General features: G+C 43.2%; 1 protein-coding gene across 1 annotated transcript in view; it reads right to left on the reverse strand.

Annotated features, from left to right (window-relative positions):
• The window catches only part of Ubr4 (ubiquitin protein ligase E3 component n-recognin 4), a 121,789-nt gene that overhangs the window by 47,827 nt on the left and 50,586 nt on the right, over positions 1-23,376 (reverse strand). The window contains 23 exon segments of the mRNA XM_048350361.1: positions 252-348; positions 3,159-3,333; positions 3,995-4,132; positions 5,722-5,826; positions 6,261-6,351; positions 6,353-6,439; positions 6,548-6,678; positions 8,651-8,762; positions 9,060-9,181; positions 10,074-10,214; positions 11,057-11,231; positions 12,185-12,319; positions 12,750-12,813; positions 14,706-14,922; positions 15,750-15,966; positions 16,395-16,558; positions 17,565-17,766; positions 18,116-18,287; positions 19,088-19,245; positions 19,505-19,732; positions 20,739-20,891; positions 21,211-21,369; positions 22,045-22,227. Of these exon segments, the coding sequence (XP_048206318.1) occupies positions 252-348; positions 3,159-3,333; positions 3,995-4,132; positions 5,722-5,826; positions 6,261-6,351; positions 6,353-6,439; positions 6,548-6,678; positions 8,651-8,762; positions 9,060-9,181; positions 10,074-10,214; positions 11,057-11,231; positions 12,185-12,319; positions 12,750-12,813; positions 14,706-14,922; positions 15,750-15,966; positions 16,395-16,558; positions 17,565-17,766; positions 18,116-18,287; positions 19,088-19,245; positions 19,505-19,732; positions 20,739-20,891; positions 21,211-21,369; positions 22,045-22,227 (3,426 nt within the window).

The following is a 23,376-nucleotide window of genomic DNA, read 5'->3' on the forward strand; positions in this document are numbered from 1 at the left end:
AACTAGAGAGACAACATACAATGAGTCTCAGGAGTCAGCTTTTGCTCCTGCCTCTATCAATAACAAGCTGGATTACTTTGGGAATTTAAAAATAATTCTCTGACCCTTAGCCTTCATCAGTAACCTGAAAGGCTACGGTTTGTAGCCTTCTGTGACTTAACATTAAGCCTTCCAAACCACTGGGAAAAAATAATGCACTGCTTGAGGATAGCCCAAGTGTAATGTAGTAGACCTATGAGATCAAAGGATACCTGCATGTATGGGATGGCCCGGACACCTCCAACATTTCGTAACTGGGGCAAGGTCTGCAGTAACCTCTCCAACAGCATCAAGCGCACCATGTGTAGCCTAAAAGGCCAAGGAAAATATAAAACATGAATCATCATATAAACAGGAACCAGCTAACTATTATTATTTCCTCCTGTACATCAAGAAAATAAGAGCTGAATAATATGAGCAATACAAAATATATTTATTAAGCTGGTGTGGGCATGGTATGTCTGTAATCCTAGCACTCAGAGGAGGCTGATGCATGAAATGGAGAATTTGAAGCTATCCAAGGCTACATAGCAAGACTCTATCCCCCCAAAAGTCAAAAATATGCTGGGTGCTGGTGGCTCATACCTATAATCCTAGCTACTCAAGAAGCTGAGATCTGAGAACTGAATGCAGTTTGAAGACAGCCTGGGCAGAAAAGTCTGTGAGACTCTTATTTCCAATTAACTAAGTTAAGGTGTGATTCAAGTAGCAGAACTCTAACCTTGAGCAAAAAAAAGCTCAGGGATAGCACCTAGACCCTGAGTTCAAGCACCAGGACTGGCACATGTGCACACACGCACACATGCACACACATACACATACATACATACACACACACAAAGATTTTAAGAAGCTAGACATAGCATGACTAGCAACATAGAAGCAGAAAGTTCATTCTATTAAAAGAATTGATCAAAATTGCTCTGGTATGCAGCTTATCTGGTTAGCAAGTTATCTGGTCATACTTATTCCCAGCCTCTAACTACAGGCTTTCCACAAGTGATCCATCTAGTCCTGCCTCTAGGTGTTTCCTAGATCTCTCCTATGTATGTATAGATTCTCTGTTGTCCAGCTGCTCTATTGTCAGCTGCCCTTCCTTTTTCATGCATCCCAGTCCTCAAGAAAATATATCACTGCTTTACTCCCATCATACCCAGCATCTACTTGGTTTGACACTCTATGCCAACACTATCTCCTCTTCCTGGACAAGCTGTCTGTCTGTCACATAACTCACAATCACATGCAGAGTAACACCAAAGTTGTTGAATGAACTAATGGATTCACTATAATAGTCAACTGTTTCTGCCACCTTATCTTAGAGACTATTTGAAAGAAGACACCTGTATCCATTTTCATGCATTACCTATCCTAACAAGTATCTAAATTATTTTCAAAGTAATAAATGTTTGAATGAAAGCAGTTGTTTGTGTTTTTTTTTTTTTGTAGAATTGGGGTCTACTTTCTCTTACTATATCTAACACTTGAGTCATATCCTCATATATTTTTTGCTTTAATAATTAACCAGAAGAGCCTCAAGTTTTTACACCAGAATGTCTTTCTACCTACACCTCCAGCATAGCTGGGATTACAAGCATTCCCTTCCAAGCCCAGTCTGTTAATGAGGATTTCAATGACTATTTCAGGCTGGCCTCAAAAAACACAGGTTCTTAATGGAATAACAAATGGTCATCATTCCAAAAAGGACTCAAAGGAGTGAGCTCAGTTCTTCAGAAAGTAATACACAAAAGTCCACACACACATATCCACGAATAGGCAAACTGCAAACTGTATGGGGACTGCAAGTAAATGAAAACTGCTCAGGGATGGATGAGGTACCAGAGAGGAAATGCAAGGTGACAGCAGCTAATAGCATTATGATCTAAACAAAACAGGCTCCAAGGTGGAATAATGCCTTCAGGCCTGGAGAACATAGACAAGATAAACATGTACAAAGAAAAAAGTCCTGAAAATCAGCACAGTAGACTCCTTAACTAAGACCACACTATATTACTACTTTCCAAATTCTTAAATGCTACTCTTGGAACTCAAAAAGAAAAATACAACAAGTAATTTCCTTTCATTCACTGTACTTCAAAATCACAATTCTTTTCATTCGCTTATAGTAAAATTTAGTTCTATTATTTAAAAAAATTGAGCTGGGCACTCTGATTCACATTTGTAATTCCATTAAGGAGACTGACATCTGAAAATTTTGATGTCAGCCCAATTAGAAAAATTTCAAGATTTTTATCTCTAATTAATGTGCAAAAAGCCTTAATAATTAGAGGCATGGCTAGGGTGGTAGAGCACCAAGTCTAGAGTTCAAGTCTGAAAGTGTTATTCCTAAGTTTTTCCTCACTCCTTTTCTACTTTTCTAGGCATCTTCTGCTGGTGAACACCCATCCAGTAAACTACCACAATTTCTTGAGGTGGATGGATTAGGATAACTTTTCATTTCAAAATGTTCCACTTTGGGTATTTCTAGATGTCAATCTACACTTTGCTGTGTTTTGCTTCTCCTTTACTTTCTAACAAACAATAGGACAAAAAAGACTTTAAGAAGAAAAACTCCTATGTTTGTATGACATTCACTTCACAGTTCCTAAGAGATTTGTGTGTCTCACAGAAAAACTACTCTTCATTCTCTCTGTAATTATCTCAATAACTACCCACACAATAAGACAGATCTAGACTAGTTCATGAGATCTTAAACTGTTTCATGAGCTTTTCATGTATATTTTAAAAGATATACACTGTCACCGACAAAATATACCTAACTAGATGCCCTTCTGTTGTGGCATTGCCATTGTTTTAAACAAGCCAGATAATAGAAGGAAATGGTTTAAAAGGTATAAATCAGGATTCAAGGTGACTGAGTTCAAAACGCAGTTCTATCAAGAAAAAAAAAAAAGCAGGAAGAGAAGGGAAGGGTGAGTACTCGTCAACTCCCAAAGTAGGTTGGACCTTTATACACTCTGAAGTCAGCAACGGTTGGAAGAAAATTGGCAGCTACAATTGCCTTTATGTCTCAAAAGAAATACACTATTGTTACTGTTCCACTCCTTCTTTCTGGAAGGAGATAGGCATTAGCCTGGTGACTTAGAATGCTCCATCCTGACCTGTTGCTGGTATGGACATCTCCTTCAGCTTCCCCTTCTCCTTCTCCCTCAGAGCCGTCTCCCTCCTGGTGCCCAGTGGCAGTACTAATAGCGCCAGTGCTTGAGCTGACACTTCCTGGGCCAGCTGGATGACCCTCCGCTGTGGCATCCCCATATGCACTGCTCCGGCCAGACACTAGGGGGCAATGGTTAAAGAGCACAAATCAACTCCCAAAGCACGCTCAACCAGCAATGGTGGAAGAAAACTGGTAACTTATAAAACACTGTTTTCTGCTCTGTGAAGTTCAACATGATTCCAGTCCCAGCACACTGTGCAAACTCACTCTTTCCACCCACAAGAATAAACTTAATCCCAGCCACTGATAAACCTCTATCTCATGGGAACCTCTACTACTCTTAAGCACTCATAAATTTTCTTCACAGCCAATTATTATCTACAGACTGATTTCCAAGGAGGTCAAACTGAAATAGCTGCCATGGTCCCTCATGCTAATGTCCCTGCCGCCTAACTTCCAGGTGGCTGCTAGGTCAATACTTCATATCATTAACACAGATGCCCAAGAACACTCTCTCCCAGCAGGTAAAGAATAAGGATATCAGCTTCAATTGTATTAGTTACAACTCAGGACTATGCATGTCAGTGCTTTTCTTCCACTAACATAGTTACAAGACCCATGAACACCTGAAACTCTAAAGTTGAGATCAAATGAGCTTCAGACTTGCAGTGAGTCCTTAAGCTTCTCGCTACTGGAAGCAACCCTAGACCCAGGCATCCATCCATCCTATCTTGTCCCTACTCCCTGCCCAAGAAGACCACAACGCCCCAGGCACATTACCACTATGCTCGCCAGCCACTGAGTCCACTGCACTGCCCCCGCTCTCTGAGCCCACACTGCCACCATGGTCGGCAGGAGAGGTCCGCAGGGTGGAGCCATCAGTCGCTGCTGTGCTGCCCTCGTCATCAGAGGCTGGAGCTAAGAGAGTAACAAGAGCTGTTACAGGTAAAAACCCCTCTTTGGGGGGAAAGCATCAAACCACAAAGTGCAGAAGACACAGTGCAGTTAATACATCCTGTGGTCAGAGGGGGGAAAAAGGGAAAGATTCGCTTTGCCAATTAATCACTAACAGGAACAAACAGTACACAAGGTGCGTTGCAAACAGTACTTAGACAGAAGTGAAAACCCAGTTCCCTGGGCATTTCCTTCACTGCTACATTGCGGTGCAGCGATTCAGCGAGAATAGATGACATGGATGTTGAGTTTTCTAGCTAAATGCTTCATGGTCACCATTGTCTAGGTGTTACTGACACCTACTGAGAGGTCTGAAACTAGCCACTGCCATTCAAAGCATAGAACTCGGAATTTTAATGAGATTTGCTTTGCAATCAGTCAATTTGTGCTGATGTGAGGAAATCACTTATCATGAGCTCTTAAATCAGCTGTTTGTTTTATCAAATAGTCCAGAAGGAGCTCAATGGGAAATTCCACGCCTCCTAGTCATCCTCATCAGATGCTAATAATGAAGCAAGGAAATTCCCCAGAGACAGCCACAGCATCCAGGACCAGGGCTGAGCTGAGACAGGAGGAGAATGCTGGATGAGAGACACAGGGGAGGAAAGCCATGACAGCCAAAAGAGCAAGATACACACACAGCCAGCACAGCACAACACAACAGATAGCTCAAAGCTTGAAATGAAAGCAACTAAAGAGACCTCAAAAAGCAACAAGCCACAGCAGCAGGTGGGGATAGTCATTCTTGACCTTTCTTATCTGTCCAGGGTAAAGCTCCCAAAGGAAAAGAAATAAAAAGATGCATTCTGAATGAGCATATATATACGTGTGTGTATATATACACATATATATGTAGATAGATAAGATAGATAGATAGATAGATAGATAGATAGATAGATCTCAACCCTTAAATTACTTGAGGGCTGATTTTCCAGTGGATTTCTCAGGTGTGCCATCCTCCTATGCTCCAATTCTCTATTTGGAAATGCATTTTATTTCTTAGCAGATTAGGAAATAGGTTAAATGTAAAGACAAAATGAGTTCTGAAGGTTTTCTATGGATCTTAGTTGTGCACAAAACCCCAACCTCTCAAGCTCACAGGTCCTTGGTGGTTCATCACACTGCCCAAGAATTCTGATGCATAGCCAAGTTGCTTACAGCTTCCCTTTTACTTTTAAATGAAGACAATTTAAAAGATCTGAAATCTAAGTCTTGTTTCCCTTTTAATATGTCTAAACCACGTTAAGACTCTGGCAAAGAATACTGAACACTATTCCATAAGCCCTATGGCTAATCAGCCTACAAGCTGCTCTGTGGACCTCTAGGGAAATTAGCTGAAGCCAGGCAGCATGCAAAGTGTGAGGAAGCAGAGCCATGAGTGCTATTACCAAACCCCAGAGCTTTCCTTCCACACCCATATGTCTACAGCCACGGCAGAAGCAGGAAGTCCAGATGGCCTGTCAAAGCAGCTGCCCATTATACTCTCACAGCATTTGAAACAAGGCTGGAGGGTCCTGGGACCCTGAGCCATGCTCCTTGCTGTGGACAGTTACCTGATGCTGTGGTGTCAGAGAGGGTTCCTGCGTCCAGAGAGGAAGAACTGGGTGCCTGGCCGGACAGCCCCAGGCTCTGCAGGCCCAGGGCACTGCTGCTGCTGCCTGGGAAACAAGTGGAGAGTGAGCACAACATCCCCTCCAGACCCTCTCCACAGCACTGCTTTGGCCACCTGAACACCAGAATGTGACCCCTCAGGCCAGGAAGTTAATCAACAACCGTTGCTTGTTCACCCACAAGTTTAGTTATAGAGACAGGAAATGCTTCCCTCACCTCAAGGGGGACATTGACCCAAGGAATAAAACAGATTCTGGAGGAATTCATCGAAAAGACCAAACTAATAGAAACTATGAGACTTAGCCCACAATTCCCAAGGCAATCCCTCTCACTCTCCACCTGTATCTCTGAACAGCTCTCACCCAGATCAACCTCTCCCCAAATCTGGGGATAAACTAAGTCAGCTGGGTATCAGTAACTGCCAAACCCTCTTCCCTGTGTTAAGACCAATGGCCACTGTGTTCCCGGCACTGCCTTCTACCTTGTTGGTCCTGCTGCAGGCTCAGGGCAATGGCTAGTTCAACCATGGTCTCATCATCTGCATCAGGCGGGATGTCCAGCATGGGGGGGAAAACCCTCTGCACCTGCCAGCAGGGCCTCCAGGGGAGAGGGGTTGCCATTGTTGACATTTTCGGCTGTCTCCAGGACCATTGACTCAGACTGCAGAGAGAAAGCTGTCAGTGTCCCATAGCAAATGGTAACTTTAGGAAGCTAAGAGCTGGAGGGGAGTTTGAAGCTCCTCTTCCCCTCTTCTCCTAACAGACTCACCACCATTTCAAAATCGCCATGATCCACCTCACTCTGTTCCTGGCTTTCCTGACGGATGTGACCACCATCGGTAATCCCCGAGGACTGCATTTTCTCATCTGCATCATCGTCATCATCATCGTCCTTGTCTCCTGAGTCAAAGAAACCCCAGTCACCTGAAGTGCTTGCTCTTTACCTCCCTTGACACATGCTGTGATGTGTCACGTAACAAGCTAAGCCCATAAACAGCCAACTGTGAGGCACTGTGCAGTGGTTGTTTTAGGATAAAAATACATTTCCTGGCACAAAAATCTTTGTGAAGGATCTGTTTTGTGATGGATCTGTTTTGTGATCAGTGGGGAAGAATCCTGAATGAACTTTAAATACAATAAGTTTGCTAGCAAAATTCACAATTGCCATGGAGGCCATGTTCTCCTGCTTCTCACACCTAGCAGAAGATGGAGTTAGCAACGACAGCTTGTCCGCCACAGGAATATACTTTCCAGATGATGAATGGTACAATGACTTTGAACAACAGAAAAAATTAAAATAAGCAAACAACTTTGGATTCTGAGGGATTTCCATAAAACAGACTCTATAAGCTTCCACCAATTCTCAGGAGACTCTGAACATGACAGAAAAAAATATGATTGAGATGTTTTGCTGTTAGCAGCTTAGCGTATTGCGCTTTCTTCCAAAGCAGCTAGATCAGAGGACTTCCACACTGCATAATCATTGTAAGAATCAGAACTGAAGTGTGAAACCATCAATAGGTCCTACTATGAAACATTTCTCTCTGCAGGAAGATGGAAGGGCCTTCCTTCAAGGCAAAAGCCCAGTGAGAATCCTGACTATTAGAGGAAGATGCAGACCTTGTCTTCCATCCAAACATTGTATTTTTAAAATATTACAAATATGTCTTTAATTAGGAACAGTAAATATCTGCACTGTAGGCTCTTGCCAGCAGAGAGAGCCACAAACTATTATTCAGCTCATGGAAAGCTTAGATAAATGTTACTCAAGGAAGAATATCTCAAAATTATACGGTCATATACACATCTTTAGATATTCATTGTTCTATACAATAAGCTCCAGCCACATGTGACTACTGAGCACTTTAAATGGGGCTATCAACTGGAGGCATGACACCAGCATGAAATACACACTGACGTTCAAAGATAGTACTGGGAAATACAAAATGTTTTACTAATAGTTTTTATGCTTACTGCATGTCCAACACATACACACATACACACACACACACACACACACACACACATAAAACAAATTACTAGTAAATTAATTGTACTTATTTCTTTTCCTTCTGTATAATGTGGCCCTTGAGGATATCCAGGTATATCACAAGTGCAATTGTGAATTTTGCTAGCAAACTTACTGTATTTAAAGTTCATTCAGGATTCTTCTCCACTGATCACAAAACAGATCCTTCACAAAGATTTTTGTACCAGGAAATGTATTTTTATCCTAAACAACCACTGCATTTTGTGTTTGGTCATTCAGATTTTTGTAACTGTTCTTAGGATATTTTTGCTCTAGTTCTTAGGAAGCTTCAGCTAAATGCCATCCTGCATGGGTATGATGCAGATTATCCATCAACTGATGAAAGAGGCCCTCTATACCCCAAGCTTTATATCCATACTATTAATTTACCTTTATTTCCCATGGCTTTGTTATTCTGCTTACTATATAGGTTTTTTTTTTTTGTTTAGTTTTGCTAGTCCTGGGCTTGAACTCAGGGCCAGGGCACTGTTCCTAGCTTCCTTTTGCTCAAGGCTAGCACTCTACAACTTGAGCCACGGTGCCATTTCTGGCCTTTTCTGTTTATGTGGTGCTAAAGAATTGAACCCAAGGCTTCATGCATGCTAGGCAAGCACTCTACTGCTAAGCCACATTCCCAGCCCCACTGTATACATTTTTATGCATATTAAATTCTTTATGGAATAGTAGATAAATGACAAGTAGGTAGACTGACAGATAGTGTTCTAGGGCACTGGTCAATATAAACAGCATACCCTGACACACTGCTTCTCTTATTCCCCTCCCCACAACCAGGCCCCCCTACCCTCATCCCAGAGTCCAGACTAAACCCAGACCTCAAATTACCCATTGGAGTGTTACTTCGAGGAGAGGAGGGCAATGTTACATGTCTCCGTTTGTTTCTGGGCCTTAGGACTCGAATTAGAGCTTGTTTGCAAGAGAAGCTCACAGCAGGATCCTAAAGTTTAAAAGGAAACAGGCGTGATGAAACCATCACAAACATTATTCACGAAGCCAACTCTTAACACCTTTCTTCCTTGGCCAGTCCCTTATATACATACTGAGAGATCAGCAAACCAGCTAACCAAATTCAGCAGATTAAGTTGACTTTGTTTCCTATAGCCTTTATCAATAAATATTCAAAATAATTCCCATCAACTTCCTATTTTGTTTAATTAGCTTAGCTAGCGTACGGAAACTTTTTACAGCCACCTCCCAGCTTGGTGAGAGCCATATGGGATTGTGTGATACGTACAGGACACAACAGCATTTGCATGTAGATCTTGGATGCTGTGTTGATACAGTCCAGCTCACAAGTACAGTAGCCATGGATAATATCTACCAATGCATTAACGGTAGCTTCAATATGAGTGAGACCTAAGTAAAGGCAAGAAAAATATCTGAAAATCTGTAGGAGAAGCCTCTAGATACTTAAAAGTGCAAACTTTTAACCCACATGAAGGTCAGCCTAACAAAAACCAGTAAGCACACATATAGCCCTACAAGCCAACAAAGCACACACAGAAGGAATTGTCAGTGGCAGCACTGTTTGTGATTTATTTTATTTTCAGTTTCCTAATCCTCTAAAAACTGTGCTCAAAACCCTCGGCAGATAGCCCCCTTGAATGACAGAACGTAAGCAGCCATACTCTCAATGGCTATCAAGACAAGGCAAGGCAATGTGAACAATAGGCCAAGACTAAATGCTGCCACTTTCCCCAAACCCTCACCTGGTAACCAAACATGATCATGAGAAGTCTTTTGGGCTTACTGTTTCAGGCACCCTCCAAATAGGAGTACTGGGTTATTCTAATTTCCCCTTTTGCTATTCACATCCTTCCTCTCTACCTAAACTTACTTATACCAATGCAAGAAATCAAACACTCAGGGCAGTAATACATTGGAAACAAACAATTCTCCAGGAAAAGGCGTAATGTTTGTCTTCAGAAGAGTTCAGAACTGGCTTTGAACCATGTTTTCTTATTTTGTTTTTTGAACCAAGATTGAAAAAGAAAAACATTCTAAGCACACACACACACACACACACACACACACACACACACACACATTCATACATCAAAGTGCTTCTTTATGTGATATAAGCAACCCACATGAAGAGACAATGTAAAGAAACCCCATTCTCTGATTACTGCCAATTCTCACAGGGGACAATGCACTGATTTCACAGATTCCTAAGATGCAACTGTTGAATTGGAGGAAGTGGACATGACTTATGTCACTTGCACTAAGCATCCATTTCACATGATACCTGGCAGGCAGGCAGGTGCCAGGAAGGCATTCTTGGGTTTGGATGCATGGAGTTTCCAGAAGTGGTTCACAAGCTGTGTGATGAAAGTACAGCAGTCTCCTTCTGCCTGCTTCTGTGGTTCCTTCCCTTCATCCACTCCTTCTACGGAAGGGGAAAAAATTATTAACGATGGTAAATCTAAGACAGAATTTAATTTGTTTTAAGGTTAACTCAGGTCAAGGAAGCTTGCCTGCGGAGGGAGTTTCAAGTGGGGCCCCAATCAATATGCCAACTATCCCTAGATTCCAGCAGGCACATCTAGGAAAAAAACAGTCTGGGAAAGGAATATCACAGAAAACATTGAGTGTTAGAATTCAATAGGAAAGGGAGCAATGAGGATCTTCACAGTAGATTCAAAGAAGCCCGTTCCAACCTTTCAACTGTAAAACCTCGGGGGACAGCTGAGATTCCTCAAGAATGAGTTCAGGATTGTAGTGTTAGAAGGATGAATAGGACAGTGATAGAGAACTGTAAAGGCATCAGAAAACTCTATTTGACAATGGTAAAACAGGTTTGGTACTCAGCCAATGTAAGAAGAGGCAACAGGATCAAGCACTAATAGAGGCCACTGTACACATTAATTAAGTACTGGCAACCCAACAGCCTAAAAATGCAAAATAACCCAACTGCTTCTAAACACCAGGGCCAATCAAGCTTTACATTTACCCCTCAAGACATAGCAAGTTCAGAGACAGATTATATCTTACATATAGAATGCTAAATAAACCTAGGGATGATTAAAGGGGTAAGCACTGGAAAGGAAATTAATTAAAATGGTACAATCCTGATGGCAAAGGCCCTACAAGGCATAAAGAACAGGGACCAAAATCCCTTCTCAGAACATGAAGTCAGTCAGCAGCCAGCAATAACAGGAAGAGGATGAGATAGGACAAAGAAGATGGACTGAGCCGATTTCAGGACCACGGCCCAGAGGCCTAGTTCACCTGTTTCCATCTGGGGCAGCTTTGACTCCGTGAAGTGGACGAGGTTGTTAGGACGCATGATGGCAATGGATCGAGCTGTGATAACCAGCCTCTGGAAGACCTCAGGGTCCAAGTCCTTGCCTTCTTTACTGGATGTGTTGAGACACTGCACAGCTTTGCTCAGCAAGGCCTGATCCTATAAAACAGCAGCATCACAGAGGATCAACCACGAGCATGGGCTCAGCACTAGAGCAAAGAACAGGGGAAAGCTGGGAGATCATCAGGATTGCTGTCTCCTCTCAAGAGATCACATTATTTACCACCAACTTTCTAACAAATAAATCTCCAAAGCAGTCCAAGATATTAAGGTTCTGATTTCAGAAAGTATTAGTCTTAAAAAAGCAAAAAGTCACATACATAAATCAATGTGAACCTGTGTGATCTCCAATGCTACAGCACCCCAGACCTCTTGCTCCAGCAAATTTTCCTGAGCAAGTTCCTACTACTCAAGAACATGTTCCCCAATGGCCTTTCCTTAGTAAGCTAAGAAGGCTAACCTCATGTTTCTCAGTTTTACAGGATAGAGGCACAAAAACCAAAGTTTGTGGATCAAGGCTTCTCTGAGAGTCCTTCTTTCTCCTGGGTCTAAAGTGGCCCAACTAATCTTCCTTTGGCATCTGCAGACTTGGAGAGAGAATTTCTTTCCCATTTTTCCTCGAGTCTCCCCAACAGCTATCACTGCCACTAATTCACCACCTCACCACAAGTATGCTTAGACATGCCCAAAGCTGAGGGGTGGGACACTGGAAGCCTTTACCTCCTAAGTGGCTCCCCACTTCTGTACTCTTTTCCAAGGAGATGCCACTACCTACACCCAGCATTCCATCCTTTCTTGAGTCTTGCTAATTCTGTTAGAGAAAAGGTTGCAATGCAAAACAGTGGTCTACTAAGTCCTTTTCTCAGTTTTGATTATGTTCATAAATTTCTCAGAGAAACTTTAGCCTAGGTTTAATCTCAGTACTATAAGTCCTTTCTCCAGCTTACTTTGGTAGGCCCTTGCTTTACAAACAAAAAGCTAACTTACTCAATACCCTGTCAGAACTACACCTCCTATTTCTATAGAAGGACTTCCCAAGAGAGAACAATTACCTTGTGGCTGTGATAGGCTGAGCGACTAGTGTGCAGGCTGGCTAAAAGGCTCTTGGATTGCTGCTGGACACTAGCAGGTGCTGGCAAGGACAGCAGCAAAGTGGCCAGCTCCTGTGCTGCATTCTTGTTTCTTTCCTGATGCAAAAGATAGCAAGATTACCACCAATCCCAACAACTCAATGCAGAATGACCTCTCTAGTCTGCCCTTCCCCTTTTCCTTCCTTCTTTCCTTCCTTCCTTCCAGGGCACCAGGGCTAGGTTATTCACCATAGACTGCCAAGAAAAAAAAAGTTTCAGAAGTTATAATTATCCTAAAACACCAGCAAGGAAGTAGGATAGACATTCCCAACTCCCAGAATAGCATTTGGGCACTAGCACTCAACCTGCTCTATGAAAGGTTTCTCTAGAGCCCCCCAAAACCAGGACATGAGGCCTAAAGCCAAAGACTTCTCTGAAAATCAAGATTAGACTATAAGGTTCTTCAAATTCAAGGCCTCCAGCCTCTGACAACTTCACTGACTTCCTGCCTCTTCAGAAAAGCTCCCATGTGCTTTGAAGAACTTGCCTTCTCGATGATTGGACCAACAGCAAAGCAGCTTTCCAGGGCTTCTAAAGAACTCACAACCAGCCTGGGGAGACAGAAAACCTGGCTTGAGTACAACAACCGTTCTCTCTGCCTCTCACTTTAGCCTAAGCAAGCTATAGTCATGAGGACCTTGAGGACAGCTAATGAATGCCAAATACAAAATCAAAGCACAATTAGACCTGCCACAGGCACCATGCATATTGCTGCCTATGTTACAGGCCAGAAGAACTCTGGCTTCTGCTTGGAAATCAACCTGAGGCCATGTTCATAATCCAAAACTCAAAGACAGGGCTTTTCTTCCTTAAAGAGGATAATAAATGTGCTTCCTTCTGCTGCCTGTGGCAGGGATCACTGAGATGGGTTTAGCAGTCTTGATGCAGTGGGAAACAAGCTCAGGTGCCCAGAGATCAGTGGGCAAAGGGAGACACAAGGAAAAGCAAGAGCCATCTTCTTATGTTGAGAAGGTTATGATTAACTTTCACATACAACTTGAAAAAAACTGCATCCAGGCATTTGCTTTAAGTTCCTAAGCATGGGAGAGCAAACAAACTATAATTTTAGGTGCATGCCACTTGCTAGCATTCAAAGGGCAATATAAAGCATCTTTAGAAAACGAAGCAATTCTCCCTTAGGGAAGAAATAGAAAGCTCAACTATTAAAAAGTACAAATAACATGCTCCCAGATCTTACTCCTTTGAATTAAATGTGACACAGCAAAAAGACCAACATTCTGGCAGCTATGGCCCTGACAGAGAAAGGAAAGTATTGAGAAGGTAGCTGGCAAAAGGGATAAAGGGTAAAGGAAGAAAATAAAAAGCTAGGGAAGAGGAACTGCAGCACAGACAAAGGACAGAGCAAGGTCTCTGATGGGGTATGAAATGGCAGGGCTTTTGCTTGCCCCTCCACCCTTCATCCCCTTCTCTTTCACTCTAGAGAGGGTACAATGAGGACTAGGGTAAGGAGGAGAGAGCCAAGAGAGTCTGACACAGCCAACACCAAGGATGCACTCAGTATGCTCCATTTTATACATGGAGAGCTCTGCAGCCATGCAATGACCAGAACAGAAAGAAGCAGGACTCAGAACAGAAGCAAAGCCACGCCATCGCATACACTGCTCTCTGACACACACGCACTCGTGCAGAGAAAAGAAAGAGGGCATACTAACCGATCCAGCTTGGTTAGGGACTCACTTTCAGAACTTGGGGAAGAAGCAAAAACAAATAAAGAAAAAAAAAAAGAGGAAAAAAATGTGAAGCTCAGAGAAACCTGGAAACATATCCTAAGCAAACCATATATGAAGAGGGTAGGGAGAAGCGAGAGAAAGACGTGAAGAGGCTGCTGGTGGGGTGCAGTGGCTCCAAGCACAGTTATTTTTATGACTTACAATGTAAGAAGCTCACAATCTTACATCATGAATTATTTCATCTACCATGACAAACTAGCAGCTACCCAGCACAAAGAAGCCAAGCTTAAGAATGCCACCATAGGGAGAGTTAAGGTAACTACACTCTGCTACAAGATGCGGCAGAGGCTCTATTGCTGGCAGTGTCATTACACCACCAGTGAGTGGCTGCTATAGAGAGCGATGAGAAGACAATGCCATCGGCATGGAAGGGCGGAAGCCTCCCTGTCAGGTCAGCAAGGCGGAATCCTAATCTACAATACTGTATTTTAAGCACCTTCTATTCTGTGGCCCTAGTTCCTTCAAAGGGTACTGACTTCTGCCCAGGCCAAGGCTCTGGCTTCACATAACTTGGAACCCACCTTCCAGGCTTTGTCTACACACTTAAAGAGACACTGAATATTGGGTAAGCTGCACTAAAATAGGACTATCATAGGTGTGGGGAAGTTAGAGAAACTGACTGAGACAAATGGAAGCTCTAGCAGCAAGTAGAAAACGGTAGAAACTAAAGCCAAACCCTCCAGCACTGGTACCTCTCCAAGACAGTGCCACTGGTCGTGGTGGGCGTGGCTGAGTCGCTGTCTCCAGTGCCATTGCTCTGATTGAGGTTGGAAGGGCAGATGTTGCTGACAGAAGCAGAAGGGAATTCTTCAGGGGGCTCATCAGGCCAGCCAAATTGCTCCTTCGTCTTGCCATAAATTTTTACAGCATCTATCATGGTGACACCTGCTGGATCCACTGAGGCACCAACTGTAGTAAGCAAAAGAGGCCTTTAGGAAGCTCATTTCAGAAGTAAAGGGCTCACGCCACCTCTCCAAAGCCACAACCAGATCAGCTGAGGCAAGGAACAAATCATATCCATTTTATAGAAACTGAGGAACTTTATCTGCCGAGGCACCAACAGCACTTTGGATGTTGAGCACACAAAGAAATAGTTTGATGGACCAAAACTCTAGGACATCTCCTACTCAGAAGAGATCCTAAACATCACTGGAAGGGCCTTCTGGTACTCAGGGTAGGGTATCCTCCACTCCGCACCCCCAAAGATCTCTAAGTACTTCTTCTGTGCAAAGTTCATCTCCTGCCCATTCACACTATCAGCAGGTGACAAAAAAAATGACGATAAGGCCTAGGGATTCAAACTCTTAAGAATTACAAAGTTCCAAAGGTACAGCAAGGACTTGCTAAACATATCTCAGAGATGTGTGATGCATGGCCTAAGGCCTTTGGGCTTAAAGAAAGTCAGGTGACTTCACAAACCAGACTCTCTTCTTGCCTCCCCCTCTGCCTCAACAAGGAAGCAGCGAACCACAGATGTTGATCCAATATCACAGAAGCAAACGCCTTAACTGAGTTTTCTCAGTCCATAACCCATTTCTTAAGTAATATTGCTTCTTTTACATCTCAAATGAAGCTCAAAGTTCCCAGATGGAAGAGACCACAAAGTAAAGTGTGGAGGTTGGGGGAAAAGAGTGTTCAGGGGGGTTCAGAACATTGGAGGGCCACAGACCAGTAGCTTCCAAGTCCATAGTCACAAAGAGAAAGACCCAACTCTGCACCAGGGGTAGGTGACTCACTGAAGAGGTTCAGCTTCTTATCAGCTTGCAGGGCTTCTTCTCTGGTAAAGGGGAAGTCAAACCAGCGTGACCGACTCAGATTAAGCTGCATGGTTCGGCCAAAAATCTCGATATATGAAGGGGCCCGTTCAATTGCCTGCGTCCCAATCTGGATCCGCATGCCTGTCATCACCATAGTGCTGTTGTTGTTGCTGATCTCAATGGTGAAGCCACCAGGCTGCGGGGACAAAAAGATGCACATCAGAAAACCAGGAGAAATTCTTCAGTTCAGTCTGAATCCTTCCTGTTACTGCTTCAGCTGTACACCTAGAAAGACCATTCTTCTTTTAACTTCCTGCCTTTCTTGTACCCAAGGAGAAGAAAATATGAAGGGAAGATTCCTTTCTATAGCGGACATCCTTCTGCCCAGCATTAACCACCTCTTTCTGCTCTCTGCACGGTAACCCAGTGGATAAGAGGAGAAACCTAGCCTGATGAGACAGAATCCTTCAGCAGATAAGAGAATATGCATTTATTCAAGGGCCATTTTATCAGAATTGTGCTTTCTATATTTCCTATGTGCATTCTAAAAGGAGATGTGCAACTGTTCTAATGGCAAATCCTTCTTCTATCCACAGATTGAAACCAGGCAGGTACAGTCCTCACCTTGGTGTTAGCCACATACATGCCAGTAGAGTTCAGCCGGTGCTTTATCTGTTGTGCATTGTAGACTTGCAGGAGGTCATTACCACCGAACTCCACATCTGTCAGCTGCTGGTTGTGTTCAAAGAAGTCAATGGGGAAGGTCACTTGGCTAGATGTGCGGGTTGCTATGAAGAAGAGTATCAGACTTTCAGATCACGGACATCTATAGTTTCTGGCACCTCTGCCTCTACTCTGAGACTGCCCAGATAGCCCACACTCACACATTACTCCTTCTAGTGGACTCTATAGTGTTTATTTTGCCACTCACATGCCGTCAGCTCCTGAGTGGCTATACCCTAAGCAGAAGAACTAACTAAACAAAATCTGGTATTGGTGTTGGGTGCACAGTTCAGAAGAATGGACTCCGTTTACAGGAAACAATAGGAAGTACTACTTCACAACTTATCTCCCTAGATGAGCTCCAAAATCACTTCAAAAATCAACTCTAGAAAAATTTCACATAATATAATGAGCTCTGTAATGGTCTATGTTTAGCCAGTTCACTCCTAAATCCAAGCTTTCTCTTTCTGTAAGAATTCCCTATCGGGGCTGGGGATATGGCCTAGTGGCAAGAGTGCTTGCCTCGTATACATGAGGCCCTGGGTTCAATTCCCCAGCACCACATATACAGAAAATGGCCAGAAGTGGCGCTGTGGCTCAAGTGGCAGAGTGCTAGCCTTGAGCAAAAAGAAGCCAGGGACAGTGCTCAGGCCCTGAGTCCAAGCCCCAGGATTGGCCCCCAAAAAAGAATTCCCTATCAGCCAGGATTAAGACCACCAGCTGAGAGAGCTGTGCCAGTCTTCACTATTCACTGGGAAATCAACAACTAAGGGGATCTACTCTTCAGTCAGTTCCATCCTGCAAGCAAGCTCTTTTCTGGAAGCGCAGAACAAGGCTGTATTACCTCAAACAAGGCTGAAGACATTAGACTTCAAAAGACACCAAAGAATTGCTGCCCTACAACCAACAGTCAAAAGGCACTTGCCATGTGGACCCTTGCTTTCGGGAAACTGTCTAGCTCTTATCTCTGACTTTTCTGAGTATGCAAAGCAGGACGAGTCTCCTCACAGCCTATGCTTTGCTGTCTAGGACACTATTGTGCTCATTCCTGTGATCTGGAGAAGGCCTTACTGATTGTAGCTGTTTTGCGCTTTCGAACAGGCTTCATGATGCTGATTACACTGCTAGGTTGCAAGGATGGCTGGAGCCAGTAAGAAGTGTTCTCCACATTGGCCATGTAAATGCGCAAGCTGCCGTCCTCACAGAGCAAGATCATGGTCGTCCGCTGTTGTTCATTGCAGGCTGTGTGTCTAATAGCAACCATGTCTTGGATCTAGGATGAAAGGACAATCAGAATCAGAGAAAAAGAAGCAGAAAAGCAACTGGCTTCTCAGCTAGGTAGGAGTGAAGAGGGTGACAAAAGAAAAGGTATGTAGGAAAAAGTATTATTTCTTATTTTTGTTTTGAGGGCTTTTTAATACATGTTGTCTCTATGGTATATAGGCTGGCCTGGAACTCATGACCTTTCTACCACCACCTCCTAGTACTAGGGTTACAGGTATGCATCACCACACATGGCTTGAAAAATCTTTAAAGGTCTCTGATGAAAGAGATGAAAGAGCTTTGTAACTATAAACGTGGACCAAGTTCATAAGAAAGTGATGGGAGAGTCTGGCACTGACCTTTGCTTTGGCAGGAAGAGTCTTAATCTCCTGGATTAGAAAAGTGTCTGGTTTCACCATAACAACCAGGGGCACACCTGTTGTTTGCTGCACACAACACACCAAGCCAGGATGGTTCATCACCTCAGACCACTGGCAGAGAGCAGGAGAAGTCTTACTGCCACCGTTGGAACTGGAGACACAAAATTGTCCATAGTTAGGGTATTACCACTGAATAGCTTTTCTCTTGACCTATGGGCAGCCCTCTAACTAACTACATGACCTCAGAACAATATCCTTGATCAAGGTCACATTTACCATAAGCCATGGGTACATATGGTACACTGTAACATGTGCCCCCAGGAGGCATCCTCCCAACACCTCCACTGCTAGGCTGCCATGATCTGAGGAACAGATGGCCCTATGTGCCCTGTGAATTATGCAAGGCCATGGAGTTGCTAATGATCTATAAAGATATCCAGACACAACAACCCATGTGCAAATTGGTGTCTACATTATTTCATTCCAAACCAGGTAATTCCCAGGAGATTTCAGATGATGTGCTTTGAGATCCTCATCCTCTCCTCCCTCTTCTCTAAAAAAAACTCATAACCACATATGTGATTATGGAAGTCTCTACTTTCCCCACTCAGGTCCAGCCATCCTCCAGCACAAACACCACATTTAATTTCCCCAGAGCAACATTCCCGGAGGGAAACTTCAAGGGCATTATAAGACAGGTACCATGAGACACGTCTAAAATTTGGTAATTATTAAAATCACACTTGCCCTAACTATTCATTTTCCTTCTATGTAACAGCAGCCCTTCCCCAACTACCTCTTACAGACTGGGGTCTCGACAGTGGAGGACAAACCACGCAGGCATCCCAAACTGCCAACCCTGGCCTGAATTTAGCAATGAAGGAGGACTGCCAGAGAAAAACAAGCTTTGCCAGAATTAGCACAGGAGAGACATTCAGTGCTAATTCTCACCTTTTAATGTTGATGGGGAAGAGCTGCACCACCTCCATGCTTGTTCTGCTGATGGTAGCCGCAAAGGATTTGCCCTGACAATAACTGAAGAACAGCATCTGTAACACGTGGGAGTAGTACACAGACACACCACCACCTGCCAGCTGGCTGTTACTATCCTATGGAAGCAAAGACATGCATGTGCATTAATTTCTCTTATTGCAAGGTATGGTGGTAAGTTTTAAACCAAGATCAGGTAGGTACTCTCACACACTAAGCATGAGAGCCCTGTGGGCAAACTTCACAGGTATCTTGAGAATACAGCAAAGCTGAATCCGTTTGATCATGAAGGACCAAACTTTTTGCTACCAAATAAAAAGTCAGACGCATCAAAATAATAAAGAACAGCAACACAGCAATTGTTACAGGTGTTCTAACCTTTAGATCCTCATGATTGATTTCCAGTACATTCGTGACATAGAAGGGTCCTTGCTGGGCACTGCTGGCCTCCTCCATGAGCTGAGTATAGATGTACCCAGCTGAGGACATTATCACAATGATGTTCTTCCCCTCCTCATTGAAAAGGAAGGTAACATCTCTTATCTTCGAACTTGGCAGGAGGAAGTAGAAAGTTGGACTCAAGGCATCAACAGACAGGTCATAAATCTACCGTGTGAAATGAAGAATAGGTAAGGGTAATGTATTTCAATCCGATCCCCGAAATATCCTGATGAATTCTAATAGTGTCAACTGCAACTGGTAAATAATATACATTCATTCAACAAGCACCTACTAATTGTTATGTCTTGCAGTGCACAAAAGATAAACATCTCTTACTCTCCTGAAGGAAGAAGTAGGACAGGAGTAGCCAGGGACAGTGCTCAGGCCCTGAGTTCAAGCCACAGAACTGGCAAAAAAAAAAGCAACCAATGTGCTTTATTTGTTTTGATTAGTATGTTTGGCAGTACTAGGAATGGAACTCAGGGCCCCTTGCCTATGAGGCAGGAGCCCTACTGTTGAGCTACATTACCAGACCTTTCTTTATTCTGAGTACTTTTGTGTGTATGAATACCGGTCCTGGAATCTGAACTCAGGGCCTAGGCACCTCTCTGCACAAGACTGGTACTCTGTACTTAGACCACAGCTCCACTTGCTTTTTAGTGGTTAACTGGACATTAGTGTCTCACAAACATTCCTGCACAGACTGGCTTTGAGTCATGGTCCTCAGAATTCACACATCTGAATAGCTACGATTACCATGCTGTGTATTTTTCAGATAAATTATTACTTCCTGCTCAGGTACAAACCTGGAGAGTGGTCCACCTACTTAGGCCTATAATCCTATTTGGGATGACAGATGCATGTCACTATACCCAGCTTCTTGCAGACTTTTCCTGCCTTCTGACCTGAGCCAACAAGTTTAAAACTTGTCACCAAAGCTAAATAGAATGTATGCAAAGTACCATGGCTGGCTATGGATTAAGTCTCTTGAACTTTTCTGCCCAGGCTGGTCCTTGAACAACTATCCTCTTCAGCCTCCAAAATAAATAGGATTACAGATGGGAGCCACCAATGTTAGTTGTTTTGGTTTTGAATTTCTGAAAGAAGCTAGCATATAGTAAAGATCATTATTTAAAAGCCAAACAAGATCATTATGGAGCTAAAATTGTACCTTCACAAAGTCTGCAGTAACAATTGCTAATTCGGTCTGTGAACCAGGTAGCCACACAGCTTTGATGATGAAGTTCCCCGTTGCCAACTGGGGGTGCAACACCAAGTGATCGGAAACAGACCCCGAGCTACTAAAGGTGAGCACATGGCAGTCCTGAGCACAAGTCAAAGAACATGATGGTTAAAAAAAATCATTTGGTCAGCTAATTCATTTTAGAGCTTTTATACTTCTTTGTCTTCTCTAATATTCCCTGCCTTCTTATAGTATTTAGACTATTTAATGACATATGCAGGTTTCTAAAACACAGGTTGTTTACAACACAGAAGCCAACTGGAAGCACAGAAAAGAAAGATTTCTGTTCCTTTTAAGTTTTCATCAAGAGAGTCAGTAAGAAACAGTACTGAGAACAATGAATAGCAGATAAGTAGAATACACAGCTACTTCAGGTAATAGATCCTAAATCATGATTTACCTTCAACCCACACACTGCCAGGTAATCTTCCTTGCAGGGATTTCCAGTGAGACTCAGCACAGTAAAGGGCACGGGGGCAGAAGCCAAGCGGGTCAGAGTCAACTTCCTTTTGCTGGAGTCTGCTTGCTTCAATAGTGCAGAGAGCTGCAGAACTGTGATCTGCAAAGGAATCAATACCAGTTCATTCTTAACCCTATTCCCCTTATGAATAGAGAGCAAATTACAAAAACTCCTTTAAATAGGGATGCTATCTCATAGTCTCTTCTTGAATATCTCTTAGGGAACATCTAGATGAGGTATTACCATTACCCTTTAGGACAAAGACATAGATCTTTTGTTTCCTCCTTCCAGAAAGAGCAGAATAAATGACTGATAATCATATTTCACAAAAGCCAACTCCTATGTACCACTGTCATTTTCCAACTTACATGAGATGCCTTTTGAAATTATTAAAAAGCAAAAGTCAAGATACTTGCACTTTTCTAATTACTCATTCTGTAAAATACAAATGTCCCCATGTCCTCAGAGGCAGAGAAGGACCATGTAAAAGCACTGGATGACATCACCTGAGTGCTTTTGCTCCTCAGCCTGTGCCTCCAGACAGACCAAACAGAGACTAGGGCCAAGTTGTGGATGAAAACCTTCTCATGTGGGAGTTTACTAATTCTACCAGTCTCAAGTGGAAACCTTTAGGACATTCACTCCCTAAACACTTGAGATCCACTGGAATTTCCCCACGGGAGGCTGATGTGACCATGATCATCTCTCTCTGTTCTGTGTAACATTTAAGACAGACATAATGTAAAATGAGAGGGAAAGAACTAGAGGACCCACCTTGCCCTTCTCGTGGCTGACAGCCAAGTGCTGGCGGCGTCCATGGGGGGAAGAGAGAACACACATGGCCACCCGCCTGAGCACGTGGGCGCTGATTAGCTGTCGTATAGTCTGGCCCTGGTCTCCACTGTAATTCATCCGTACATTCTCAAAGGCACCTTCCTGAGAGCCTAAGGTGGGAACCTAGCACACAGGGAAGGAGAGAAATTACAAGTAATAAACAAGGATGACTAAGTGAAGTCATATTCATCCAACACTGCACAATTTAGTCATTCAAAAGCAATCCAACAATTTCCAACCATGCATGGCTGGGTAAATTTGTTATTTTTAGTCCAGTAAGAACAGCATCATGAATGTTTCAAAAAGCTCTACAATGTAGAAATGTACTTTCACTTGCAAAATCATCATGATAAATGGAATTTTTCTCTCAGTAAAATCCTCATGATCTATCTCAGGAGGCTGAGAGCTGAAGGATTGCTGCTCAAAGCCAGCCCAGGCAGGAAACTCTGTGAGACTCTTATACCTCCAATAAACTACACAAAAAAGCTGGAAGTAGCACTGTGGCTCAAGTGGCAGAGCACTCACCTTGAGCAAAAGAAACTCAGGGACAGTACCCAGGGCCAGAGATGAAGCCCCAGGTGTGGCAAAAAAAAAAAAAGCTGGGGCTGGGAATATGGCCTAGTGGTAAAGTGCTCGCCTCATATACATGAAGCCCTGGGTTTGATTCCCCAGCACCACATACACAGAAAAAAGCCGGAAGTGGCGCTGTGGCTCAAGAGGTAGAGTGCTAGCCTTGAGCAAAAAGAAGCCAGGAACAGTGCTCAGGCCCTGAGTCCACGCCCCAGGACTGGCAACAAAAACAAAACAAACAAACAAAAAAGTTCATCATAATAGATGGAATTTTTCTCTCACTGGTCCAACCTGGCAAAATTAGTCAGAAACTCTATCCAATCTTACTTCAGCATTTCTTGGTTTTATTTTCATTATCTACACATCTTAAAACCACTTCTCTGCAACAGATTAGTTTTTAGTAAAACAGCAGGATTTGTGTGTACTTCTGAGTAAATGTTATTTCTTGGGGAACAATAGCCAGGTGGTGAAATGGAAAGCTCTCAGGCGCAATGCGTGCCTTGAACCTTCCTCCACTGCCCACCGTGGCACCCAGGGTGGGTGGGGAAGGATACCCCAAAAGTGCTATATGCGGTACCAAGCAACTGCTTTCAACACAATAATGACTAGTACCTTATATCCATGTCACATTAGCAACAAAAGAAACATTGTCTTTATCAAAGGTTTGACCAAAAGAGAAGAAAAACTCTTTTGCAAACTAGG

The sequence above is a fragment of the Perognathus longimembris genome, chromosome 7 (assembly GCF_023159225.1).
Source record: "Perognathus longimembris pacificus isolate PPM17 chromosome 7, ASM2315922v1, whole genome shotgun sequence".
NCBI lineage: Eukaryota > Metazoa > Chordata > Mammalia > Rodentia > Heteromyidae > Perognathus > Perognathus longimembris.